Below are 12213 nucleotides of genomic sequence, written 5' to 3'. Positions count from 1 at the left end.
GCCGTGGGTCACTGTGGGTCAGCCGTGGGTCAGTGTGGGTCAGCCGTGGGTCAGCCGTGGGTCAGCCGTGGGTCACTGTGGGTCAGCCGTGGGTCAGCCGTGGGTCAGTGTGGGTCAGCCGTGGGTCAGTCCGTGGGTCAGCGTGGGTCAGCCGTGGGTCAGCGTGGGTCACTCCCCCCGTGTCCCCCCAGCTGGTCCGCGGCACCAACGTTTTCGGCGTGCTGCGCGCCCCGCGCTCGGCCGGCACCGAGGCGCTGCTGCTGCTGGTGCCCGGCTCCGAGGGCGGCCGGAACTGCCAGGCCGTGGGGCTGCTGCTGGCGCTGGCCGAGTACTGCCGTGGTGAGACACCTGGGGACACCTGGGGGGACAGCTGGGGACACCTGGGGGGACAGCTGGGGACACCTGGGGACACCGGGGACACCGGGGACACCTGGGGACACCTGGGACACCTGGGGGGGACAGCTGGGGACACCGGGGGACACCGGGGACACCTGGGGGGACAGCTGGGGACACCGGGGACACCTGGAGACAGCTGGGGGCACCAGGGACACCGGGGACAGCTGGGGATACCTGGGGACAGCTGGGGGGACAGCTGGGGACACCTGGGGGGACACACCTGGAGGGACACCTGGGGACACTGGGGACACACCTGGGGACGCCTGGGACACCTGGGCACACCTGGGAACAAGGACACACCTGGGGACACAGGTACTGGTCCATACTGGTCTACACTGGTTTATACTGGTCAGTATTGGTCCACACTGGTCCATATTGGTCCGTACTGGTTTATATTGGTCCATTCTGGTCCATACTGGTTTACATTGGTCCATACTGGTTTATACTGGTTTATACTGGTCCCTTGCAGGTCAGATTTACTGGGCCAAGGATCTGATCTTCCTGGTGACCGAGCACGACCTGGTGGGGACACAGGCCTGGCTGGAGGCCTACCACGATGTCAACCTTACTGGTGAGACTGGGGGGGACTGGGAGGGACTGGGAGGGACTGGGGGGGATGGGGGTGTGATGCAAACCTTACTGGTGGGACTGGGAGCGCTGCGTGACCCTTACTGGGAGCGCTGGGAGCCCTGCGCGACCCTTACTGGGAGCGCTGGGAGCCCTGCGCGACCCTTACTGGGAGCGCTGGGAGCCCTGCGCGACCCTTACTGGGAGCGCTGGGAGCCCTGCGCGACCCTTACTGGGAGCGCTGGGAGCCCTGCGCGACCCTTACTGGGAGCGCTGGGAGCCCTGCGCGACCCTTACTGGGAGCGCTGGGAGCCCTGCGCGACCCTTACTGGGAGCGCTGGGAGCCCTGCGCGACCCTTACTGGGAGCGCTGGGAGCCCTGCGCGACCCTTACTGGGAGCGCTGGGAGCGCTGCGCGACCCTTACTGGGAGCGCTGGGAGCGCTGCGCGACCCTTACTGGGAGCGCTGGGAGCGCTGGGAGCGGTCAGGGCCCGTCCAGGTGACCCTGGGCTGGAGCCGGGCTGGACACACTGACCACAGGGGACATTGGGGCTCCTGTGGTCACTCTGGGGGGGTCCCGGGGTCACTCTGGGTGTCCCGTGGTCACTCTGGGTGTCCCGTGGTCACTCTGAGGGGGTCCTGTGGTCACTCTGGGGCTCCCGTGGTCACTCTGGGGCTCCTGTGGTCACTCTGGGGGTTCCATGGTCACTCTGGGTGTCCCGTGGTCACTGTGGGGCTCCCATGGTCACTCTGGGGGGTCCCGTGGTCACTCTGGGGGGTCCCGTGGTCACTCTGGGTGTCCCGTGGTCACTCTGGGTGTCCTGTGGTCACTCTGGGGCTCCTGTGGTCACTCTGGGGGTTCCATGGTCACTCTGAGGGGTTCCCATGGTCACTCTGGGTGTCCCCTGGGTGCTCTGGGGGTCCCATGGGTGCTCTGGGGGTCCCATGGTCACTCTGGGGGTCCCATGGTCACTCTGGGTGTCCCCTGGTCACTCTGGGGGTCCCATGGGTGCTCTGGGTGTCCCCTGGTCACTCTGGGGGTCCCATGGTCACTCTGGGTGTCCCCTGGTCACTCTGGGGCTCCCATGGTCACTCTGGGTGTCCCCTGGGCGCTCTGGGGGTCCCCTGGTCACTCTGGGGCTCCTGTGGTCACTCTGGGGGTCCCATGGTCACTCTGGGTGTCCCCTGGTTGCTCTGGGGGTCCCGTGGTCACTCTGGGGCTCCTGTGGTCACTCTGGGGGTTCCATGGTCACTCTGAGGGGTTCCCGTGGTCACTCTGGTTGTCCCCTGGTCACTCTGGGGGTCCCCTGGGTGCTCTGGGTGTCCCCTGGTCACTCTGGGTCTCCCATGGTCACTCTGGGTGTCCCGTGGTCACTCTGGGGGTCCCGTGGTCACTCTGGGTGTCCCCTGGTCACTCTGGGGCTCCCATGGTCACTCTGGGTGTCCCCTGGTCACTCTGGGGGTCCCGTGGTCACTCTGGGGGTCCCCTGGGCGCTCTGTCCCCCCAGACATCCGCTCGGCGGGTCTCCCGGGCCGGGCCGGGGCCATCCAGGCCGCGCTGGCCCTGGAGCTGAGCACGGACGTGCTGACCAGCGTGGACGTGGCCGTGGAGGGGCTCAACGGGCAGCTGCCCAACCTGGACCTGCTCAACCTCTTCCACTCCTTCTGCCACAAGAACGGCCTGCTCTGCACCTTCCAGGGAAAGGTGGGGGTCCCGGGGGGTCCTGGGGGGGGTTGGGGGGTCCTGAGTGGGCTTTGGGGGGTCCTGGGGGGGATTTGGGGGGATCTGGGGAGCTTTTAGGGGCTCCTGGGGGTGTCTTGGGGGGGTTTGGGGGAGTCCTGGAGGGGATTTGGGGAGATTTGGGGGGTTTTGAGGGGGTTTGGGGGGATTGGGGGGCTTTATGGGGGGCCCTGGGGGTGTCCTGGGGGGGTGTTGGGGGGATTTGGGGGGTCCTGAGGGGGATTGGGGGGCTTTTGGGGGGTCCTGAGTGGGATCTGGGGAGTCCCAGGGGGATTTTGGGGGCTCCTGGGGGTGTCCTGAGGGGCTTTGGGGGGCTTTGGGGGGTCGTGGGGGCGTCCTGAGGGGGTTTTGGGGGGTCCTGGAGGGGTTTTGGGGGGATTTGGGGAGATTTGGGGGGTTTTGAGGGGGTTTGGGGGGATTTGGAGGGCTCCTGGGGGGTCCTGAGGCGTCCTGGGGGGTGGGGCAGGGGGTCTCTCCCAGACTGGGGAGAGGGGGAGCGCTGTGGGGTCACTTGGGGTCACTCAGGGGTCACTGTGGGTCACTCAGGAGTCATTGAGGGGTCACTCAGGGGTCACTGAGGGGTTTGGGGCTCAGCGCCAGCTCTGGGGGGCACTGGGGGGTCACTCCCGGGTCTGGGGGTTTTGGGGGGGCACTGAGGGGTCTGGGAGGTCACTGGGGGGTCTGGGGGGTCACTGTGGAGTCTGGGAGGTCACTGGGGGGTCTGGGAGGTCACTGGGGTGCCTGGGAGGTCACTGTGGGGTCTGTGGGGTCTCTGGGGGGTCTGGGGGTCACTGTGGGGTCTGTGGGTCACTGTGGGGTCTGTGGGTCACTGTGGGGTCTGGGGGTCACTGGGGGGTCTGGGGGGGTCACTGGGGGGTCTGGGGGTCACTGGGGGGTCTGTGGGGTCACTGTGGGGTCTGTGGGTCACTGAGGGGTCTGTGGGGTCACTGTGGGGTCTGGGGGTCACTGTGGGGTCTAGGGGGTCACTGTGGGGTCTAGGGGGTCACTGTGGGGTCTGGGAGGTCACTGTGGGGTCTGGGGGGTCTGGGGGTCACTGAGGGGTCTGGGAGGTCACTGGGGGTCTGGGGGTCACTGAGGGGTCTGGGAGGTCACTGGGGGTCTGGGGGGTCACTGGGGGGTCTGGGGGGTCACTGGGGGGTCTGTGGGTCACTGAGGGGTCTGGGGGGTCACTGTGGGGTCTGTGGGGTCACTGAGGGGTCTGTGGGGTCACTGTGGGGTCTGTGGGGTCACTGGGGGGTCTGTGGGGTCACTGTGGGGTCTGGGGGGGTCACTGTGGAGTCTGGGGGGTCACTGGGGGGTCTGGGGGTCACTGAGGGTTTTGGGGGGTCACTGAGGGATTTTGGGGGGGCTCTAACTCCCTGTCCCCTCCAGCTGCCCCCCCCCGGAGGCCCCTCGGGCCCCAGTTACCCCCTAGGGCTGGGGGGGTCAGTACCAGGTCTGGGGGGTCACTGGGGGGTCTGGGGGTCACTGTGGGGTCTGTGGGGTCTCCGGGGGGTTTTGGGGGGTCACTGGGGGGTCTGGGGGTCACTGGGGGGTCTGTGGGGTCTCCGGGGGGTTTTGGGGGTCTCTAACCGTGTCCCCCCCAGCTGCCCCCCCCGGAGGGCCCCTCGGGCCCGGGCTACGCGCAGAGCCTGCGCACGCTGGGCCTGATGCTGCTGGGCCAGGCCGGGGGGGGCCCCGGGGGGGCTCACGGCCTCTTCCTGCGCTTCCGCATCGAGGCGCTCACGCTGCGCGGCATCAACAGCTTCCGCCAGCACAAGTTCGACCTGGGGGCCCTCGGCAGGTCGGTCCGGGGGTCCTGGGGGGGGGTTTGGGGGGTCCCGGGGGGGTTTGGGGGGTCCTGGGGGGGTTTGGGAGCCCTGGGGGGTTTGGGGGTCTCAGACCCTGTGGGGCATCAACAGCTTCCGCCAGCACAGGTTTGATTTGGGGGCCCTGGGCAGGTGAGTTTGGGGGTCCTGGGGGGGGTTTTGGGGATCCTGGGGGGGTTTTGGGGGGTCCTAGGGGGTTTGGGGGTCTCTGGGGGTCTCAGAGGGGTTTGGGAGCCATGGGGGGTTTGGGGGTCTCAGACCCTGTGGGGCATCGACGGCTTCCGCCAGCACAGGTTTGATTTGGAGGTACCTGGGTAGGTGAGTTTAGGGGTCCTGGGGGGTTTGGGGGGTCTCTGGGGGGTCCTGGGGGAGTTTGGGGGTCCTGGGGGGGTTTTGGGGGTCTCTGGGGGTGTCCTGGGGGTCTCAGAGGGGTTTGGGAGCCATGGGGGGTTTGGGGGTCTCAGACCCTGCGGGGCATCGACAGCTTCCGGCAGCACAGGTTTAACCTGGGGGTACCTCGGCGGGTGAGTTTGGGGGTCCTGGGGGGGTTTGGGGGGTCTTTGGGGGGGTCCTGGGGGAGTTTGGGGGTCCTGGGGGGGTCTTTGGGGGTCTCAGAGGGGTTTGGGAGCCATGGGGGTTTGGGGGTCTCAGACCCTGCGCGGCATCGACAGCTTCCGGCAGCACAGGTTTGATCTGGGGGTACCTGGGCAGGTGAGTTTGGGGGTCCTGGGGGGTTTGGGGGGTCCCAGGGGGTCTTTCCCCACATTTGGGGGTCTTCCCTGACCCCAATCCCCCTCCCCCCACCCCAGAACGTTCTAGGGAACATTCCGGAAGCGGAACAACCCCCCTGGAGCTGTGGGGTCGGGAAGATTCCGGGGGGTCTTTCCCAGGATTTGGGGGGTCCCGGGGGGGTCTCTCCGTATTTGGGGGGTCCCGGGGGGTCTCCCCTGACCCCGGGCCCTGTCCCCCCCCAGGACCCTGGAGGGAATGTTCCGGAAGCTGAACAACCTGCTGGAGCGGCTGCACCAATCCTATTTCCTGTACCTGCTGCCGTCCCTGGCGCGCTTCGTCTCCATCGGCTCCTACGCGCCCGCCCTGGCCCTGCTGCTGCTGGTGCTGGCCCTCAGGATATCCCGGGGAAAAACGGGGAAAAACGGGGAAAAACGGGGAAAAACCTGAAAAAATGGGGAAAAAATGGGGGGAAACGGGGAAAAAATGGGGAAAAACCCGAAAAAACGGGGAAAAAATGGGAGAAAATGGGGTGGAATGGGCTCCTAGGCACCTGCCCTGGCCCTGCTGCTGCTGGTGCTGGCCCTCAGGATATCCCGGGGGAAAAACGGGGAAAAATGGGAAAAACGGGGGAAAATGGGGAAAAACCTGAAAAAATGGGGAAAAAATGGGGGGAAATGGGGAAAAAATGGGGAAAAACCCGAAAAAACGGGGAAAAAATGGGAGAAAATGGGGTGGAATGGGCTCCTAGGCACCCGCCCTGGCCCTGCTGCTGCTGGTGCTGGCCCTCAGGATATCCCGGGGGAAAAATGGGGGGAAAACGGGGAAAAACGGGGAAAAACGGGGAAAAATGGGGAAAAACGGGGAAAAATGGGGAAAAATGGGGAAAAAATGGGGGGAAATGGGGAAAAAATGGGGAAAAACTTGAAAAAACGGGGAAAAAATGGGAGAAAATGGGGTGGAATGGGCTCCTAGGCACCTGCCCTGGCCCTGCTGCTGCTGGTGCTGGCCCTCAGGATATCCCGGGGGAAAAATGGGGGAAAAATGGGAAAAACGGGGGAAAATGGGGAAAAACCTGAAAAAATGGGGAAAAAATGGGGGGAAATGGGGAAAAATGGGGAAAAACCCGAAAAAACGGGGAAAAAATGGGAGAAAATGGGGTGGAATGGGCTCCTAGGCACCTGCCCTGGCCCTGCTGCTGCTGGTGCTGGCCCTCAGGATATCCCGGGGGAAAAATGGGGGAAAAATGGGAAAAAACGGGGGAAAATGGGGAAAAACCTGAAAAAATGGGGAAAAAATGGGGGGAAATGGGGAAAAATGGGGAAAAACCCGAAAAAACGGGGAAAAAATGGGAGAAAATGGGGTGGAATGGGCTCCTAGGCACCTGCCCTGGCCCTGCTGCTGCTGGTGCTGGCCCTCAGGATATCCTGGGCTGAAAACGGGGGAATATGGGCAAAAATGGGGAAAAATGGGGGAAATGGGGAAAAACCAAAAGAAACGGGGAGAAAATGGGAGAAAATGGGGAAAAAATGGGGAAAAAACGGGGAGAAAATGGGGGGAAAAATGGAGGAAAAGGGGGAAAAATGGGGGAAATGGGGAAAAATGGGGAAAATGGGGGAAAAAAGGAGGAAATGGGGGAAAAATGGGGAAAATGGGGGAAAAAAGGAGGAAATGGGGGAAAAATGGGGAAAATGGGGGAAAAAAGGAGGAAATGGGGGAAAAATGGGGGAAAAAATGGGGGAATAAAGGAGGAAAAGGGAGAGTTGGGGGAAGAGGGGAAAGGGGGAGTTGGGCGGCGGGGCGCTGGAGCCGAGGTGGGACCAGGGAGGATCTTGGGGGGCTTGGGGGGGTTGGGGGGCTTGGGGGTCAGAGGGGGGGCTGGGCTGCCCGGGGGTCCCGGCCCTTTCCTTGACCCCCCACGCCCTGGACCTGTGGATGCGGCTGAACCGCAGCGAGGACGGCGACGGGGACCCCCAGCCCGGGGAGGTGAGGGACCCCCCGGGACCCCCGGGACCCCCACACTGACCCTGGGACCCCCAACTCTGACCCCGGAGACCCCCGGGACCCCCACCCTGACCCCCGGGACCCCTGAGACCCCCAACTCTGACCCCCGGGACCCCCGGGACCCCCACCCTGACCCCCGGGACCCCTGAGACCCCCAACTCTGACCCCCGGGACCCCCGGGACCCCCACCCTGACCCCCGGGACCCCTGAGACCCCCAACTCTGACCCCCGGGACCCCCACCCTGACCCCCGGGACCCCTGAGACCCCCAACTCTGACCCCCGGGACCCCCGGGACCCCCACCCTGACCCCCGGGACCCCTGAGACCCCCAACTCTGACCCCCGGGACCCCCGGGACCCTCACCCTGACCCCCGGGACCCCCAACTCTGACCCCAGAGACCCCCGGGACCCCCACCCTGACCCCTGGGACGCCCACACTGACCCCGGGACCCCCAGAAACCCCCAGGACCCCCAACTCTGACCCCGGGACCCCCAACCCTGACCCCGGGACCCCCGAGACCCCCACACTGTCCCCTGGGACCCCTCTGTCCTCTCCCCCAGCCCCCCCATCATGATCCCCCCAACTCCCATTCCCACCCCTGGGACCCCATTCCTGACCCCAAACCCCACCGTGACCCCTGTGACCCCATAGTGACCCCACGGTCACCCACACTGACCCTACCGTGACCCCAGTGCCCCCACCATGACCCCACTGACCCCCCAGTGCCCCTACACTGACCCCACAGTGACCCCACAGTGCCCACAGTGCCCCCAGTGCTCCCACACTGACCCACAGTGACCCCACAGTGACCCCACTGACCTCACAGTGCCCCCAGTGCTCCCACACTGACCCACAGTGACCCCACAGTGACCCCACTGACCCCACAGTGCCCCCAGTGCTCCCACACTGACCCACAGTGACCCCACAGTGACCCCACTGACCTCACAGTGCCCCCAGTGCTCCCACACTGACCCACAGTGACCCCACAGTGACCCCACTGACCCCACAGTGCCCCCAGTGCTCCCACACTGACCCACAGTGACCCCACAGTGACCCCACTGACCTCACAGTGCCCCCAGTGCTCCCACACTGACCCACAGTGACCCCACAGTGACCCCACTGACCCCACAGTGCCCCCAGTGCTCCCACACTGACCTCACACTGACCCCACACTGACCCCACCGTGACCCCAGTGCCCCCACCATGACCCCACTGACCCCCCAGTGCCCCTACACTGACCCCCCGTGCCCCGCGGTGACCCTGCTGTCCCCCCGTGCCCCCCAGGCCCCGCGGGGGCTGCTGTACCTGCTGCCCCCGGTGCTGGTGTCGGCCGGGGCGGGGGCGGCGCTGTACCTGCTGCCCGTGCGGGGCCAGGCCGTGGCCACCCAGCACTTCCCCGTGGGCGAGGCCGAGGCCGTGGTGCTGGCCCTCATCGGGATCTACGTGGCCGGGATGGCCCTGCCCCACAGCACGCACAGGTGGGGGGTTTGGGGTCTCTATGGGGTGTGTGGGGTCTCTATGGGGTGTGTGGGTCAGGCCCTCATCGGGATCTACGTGGCCGGGATGGCCCTGCCCCACAGCACGCACAGGTGGGGGGTTTGGGGTCTCTATGGGGTGTGTGGGGTCTCTATGGGGTGTGTGGGTCAGGCCCTCATCGGGATCTACGTGGCCGGGATGGCCCTGCCCCACAGCACGCACAGGTGGGGGGTTTGGGGTCTCTATGGGGTGTGTGGGGTCTCTATGGGGTGTGTTTGGGGTCTCTATGGGGTGTGTGGGGTCTCTATGGGGTGTGTGGGTCAGGCCCTCATCGGGATCTACGTGGCCGGGATGGCCCTGCCCCACAGCACGCACAGGTGGGGGGTTTGGGGTCTCTGTGGGGTGTGTGGGGTCTCTATGGGGTGTTTGGGGTCTCTGTGGGGTGTGTGGGGTCTGTGGGGTTTGGGGTGTTTGGGGTCCCTGCCCCACAGCACGCACAGGTATGGGGTCTGGGGGTGTTTGGGGTCTCTGTGGGGTCCCTATGGGCTGTATGGGATCTCTATGGCGTGTTTGGGATCTCTATGGGGTGTGTGGGGTCTCTATGGGGTGTGTGGGGTCTGTGGGTCAGGCCCTCATCGGGATCTACGTGGCCGGGATGGCCCTGCCCCACAGCACGCACAGGTGTGGGGTGTTTGGGGTCCCTGTGGGGTGTTTGGGGTCTGTGGGGCCCTTATAGGGTGTTTGGGGTCTCTATGGGGTCCCTGTGGGGTGTTTGGGGTGTATGGAGTCTCTGTGGGGTGTTTGGGGTTTCTATGGTGTGTTTGGGGTCTCTGTGGGGTCTCTGTGGGGTCTGTGGGGTCTGTGGGATCTCTATGGGGTCTGTGGGGTCTCTATGGGGTGTGTGGGGTCTGTGGGGTCTCTATGGGGTCTGTGGGATCTCTATGGGGTCTGTGGGGTCTCTATGGGGTGTGTGGGGTCTGTGGGGTCTCTATGGGGTCTGTGGGGTCTCTATGGGGTCTGTGGGGTCTCTGTGGGGTGTGTGGGGTCTGTGGGGTCTCTATGGGGTCTGTGGGGTCTCTATGGGGTCTGTGGGGTCTCTGTGGGGTGTGTGGGGTCTGTGGGGTCTCTATGGGGTCTGTGGGGTCTCTATGGGGTCTGTGGGGTCTCTGTGGGGTGTGTGGGGTCTGTGGGGTCTCTATGGGGTCTGTGGGGTCTCTGTGGGGTGTGTGGGGTCTGTGGGGTTCGGGGTATTTGGGGTCCCTGCCCCACAGCACGCACAGCCCCGGGGCTGTCCCCACGGGGGTCTGGAGGGGCTCTGACCCCACAGTGTCCCCACAGGGCGTGTCCGGGGGTGACAGCGGGGCTGGACGGCCCTGCCGGGGACAGGGGACACTGGGTGACACCGGGGGTGACACCGGGGGTGACCCCAGGTGACCCCAGGTGTGTGTGTCCCCAGGGCGCTGTCGGGTGGCGGCCAGCGGGGCTGGATGTCCCTGAAGCTGGTGGCCCTGCCGGGGACAGGGGACACTGGGTGACACCGGGGGTGACCCCAGGTGACACCGGGGGTGACCCCAGGTGACCCCAGGTGACCCCAGGTGTGCGTGTGTCCCCAGGGCGCTGTCGGGTGGCGGCCAGCGGGGCTGGATGTCCCTGAAGCTGGTGGCCCTGCCGGGGACAGGGGACACTGGGTGACACCGGGGGTGACCCCAGGTGACACCGGGGGTGACCCCAGGTGACCCCAGGTGACCCCAGGTGTGCGTGTGTCCCCAGGGCGCTGTCGGGTGGCGGCCAGCGGGGCTGGATGTCCCTGAAGCTGGTGGCCCTGCTGGCGCTGGCGCTGCTGCTCACCTGCCTGGCGCTGCTCAACTTCTCCCTGGGCTTCCTGCTGGGCGTCACCCTGGTGCCACCTGCGGCCGCCGTGAGACCCGGGGGGAACAGGTGAGACACAGGTGGGACACAGGTGTGACAGCTGTGACAGCTGTGACAGGGATAGGTGTGACGGGGGGAACAGGTGTGCCAGGGGCAGGTGAGACTGGGACAGGTGAGACACAGCGAGGACAGGGATGGACAGGTGAGACCCGGGGGGAACAGGTGAGACACAGGTGGGACACAGCTGGGACAGCTGTGACAGCTGTGACAGGGACAGGTGTGACGGGGGGAACAGGTGTGCCAGGGGCAGGTGAGACTGGGACAGGTGAGACACAGCGAGGACAGGGATGGACAGGTGAGACCTGGGGGGAAGAGGTGAGACACGGGGACAGGTGTGAGACGGAGGTGACAGGGACAGGTGTGACGTGGGGACAGGTGAGACACGGGACAGGTGTGACACAGGGACAGGTGAGGCAGGGAACAGGTGTGACAGGGACAGCTGTGACATGGGGACAGGTGAGATCTCTTGGACACAGCTGGGGAGGGGTCCCAGGTGGTCCCAGGTGTCTCAGGTGTCTGTGGGTGGTCCCAGGTGTCCCAGGTGCTCTCTCACACCTGTGTCCACTCCAGGCTGCCCCTGGCCGTGCTGCTGGTGCTGACCACGCCGGGGGTCACTCTGTTCCTGGCCGTGCTGGTGGAGCGGGAGCTGCTGGAGGCGCCGGCCGGGCTGGGCGAGGCGTGGCAGCGTTACCTGGGCGCGCTGGGCCAGGGGCTGCTGCAGGAGCACCTGCACGGGGCGCACCTGAGCCCGCTGCTGGCCCTGGGCGCGTATCCCTGCTGGCTGCTGCTCTGGAACGTGCTCTTCTGGAAGTGAGGGACGGACAGGTGGACACACGGACCCCTGACGCTGACCACACCTGGGGACACCTGAGCACACCTGGGCACACCTGAGCACACCTGGACACACCTGGACACACCTGGGGGCGTACCCCTGCTGGCTGCTGCTCTGGAACGTGCTCTTCTGGAAGTGAGGGACGGACAGGTGGACACACGGACCCCTGACGCTGACCACACCTGGGGACACCTGAGCACACCTGGGCACACCTGGGGACGTATCCCTGCTGGCTGCTGCTCTGGAACGTGCTCTTCTGGAAATGAGGGACGGACAGGTGGACACACGGACCCCTGATGCTGACCACACCTGGGCACACCTGAGCACACCTGGACACACCTGGACACACCTGGGGGCGTACCCCTGCTGGCTGCTGCTCTGGAACAGGGGGTGTGACACTGACACGGGGTGTGACCCCAAACTGGGACCCCCAAACCGGGAGGGCTTGGAGGGGTCGGGTCTTGCTGATGGGCGTGGCTTTAGTACAGGGGCGTGGCTTGTGACAGGCGTGGTCTGCAACGAGGGGCGTGGCTTTGCGTTGGGCGTGGTCTTATTAAAAGGCGTTGTTTGCTGAGGGGCGTGGTCCTTTATTGAAGGGCGTGGTTTGCTGAGGGGGCGCGGACTTTGTCCGGGGGGGCGTGGCTGGTGTTGGGCGTGATCTTATATCCGGGGGCGTGGTTTTGCCGAGGGGCGCGGTTTGCCCAGAGGG

At 65.7% G+C, this 12213-nt stretch overlaps 1 protein-coding gene across 1 annotated transcript; it reads left to right on the top strand.

Annotated features, from left to right (window-relative positions):
- Positions 1 to 5: 5 nt before the first annotated feature.
- On the top strand, positions 6 to 12078 carry GPAA1 (glycosylphosphatidylinositol anchor attachment 1; the record flags this gene model as incomplete). The annotated part of the gene is made up of 9 exons (XM_066209351.1): positions 6 to 339; positions 866 to 967; positions 2472 to 2668; positions 4312 to 4508; positions 5508 to 5661; positions 7183 to 7248; positions 8552 to 8745; positions 10514 to 10681; positions 11243 to 12078. Coding segments are annotated over 9 exons (1656 nt in total), but the record flags the coding sequence as incomplete, so codon positions are not given.
- Between the last annotated feature and the right edge of the window lie 135 nt (positions 12079 to 12213).

This window comes from Chamaea fasciata, unplaced genomic scaffold (genome assembly GCF_029207755.1).
Source record: "Chamaea fasciata isolate MVZ Bird 193981 ecotype frontalis unplaced genomic scaffold, bChaFas1.0.hap1 SCAF_875, whole genome shotgun sequence".
Classification (NCBI taxonomy): Eukaryota; Metazoa; Chordata; class Aves; order Passeriformes; family Sylviidae; genus Chamaea; species Chamaea fasciata.
Note: the sequence above shows the minus strand (reverse complement) of the source record. Positions and strands in the feature narration are given on the sequence as shown.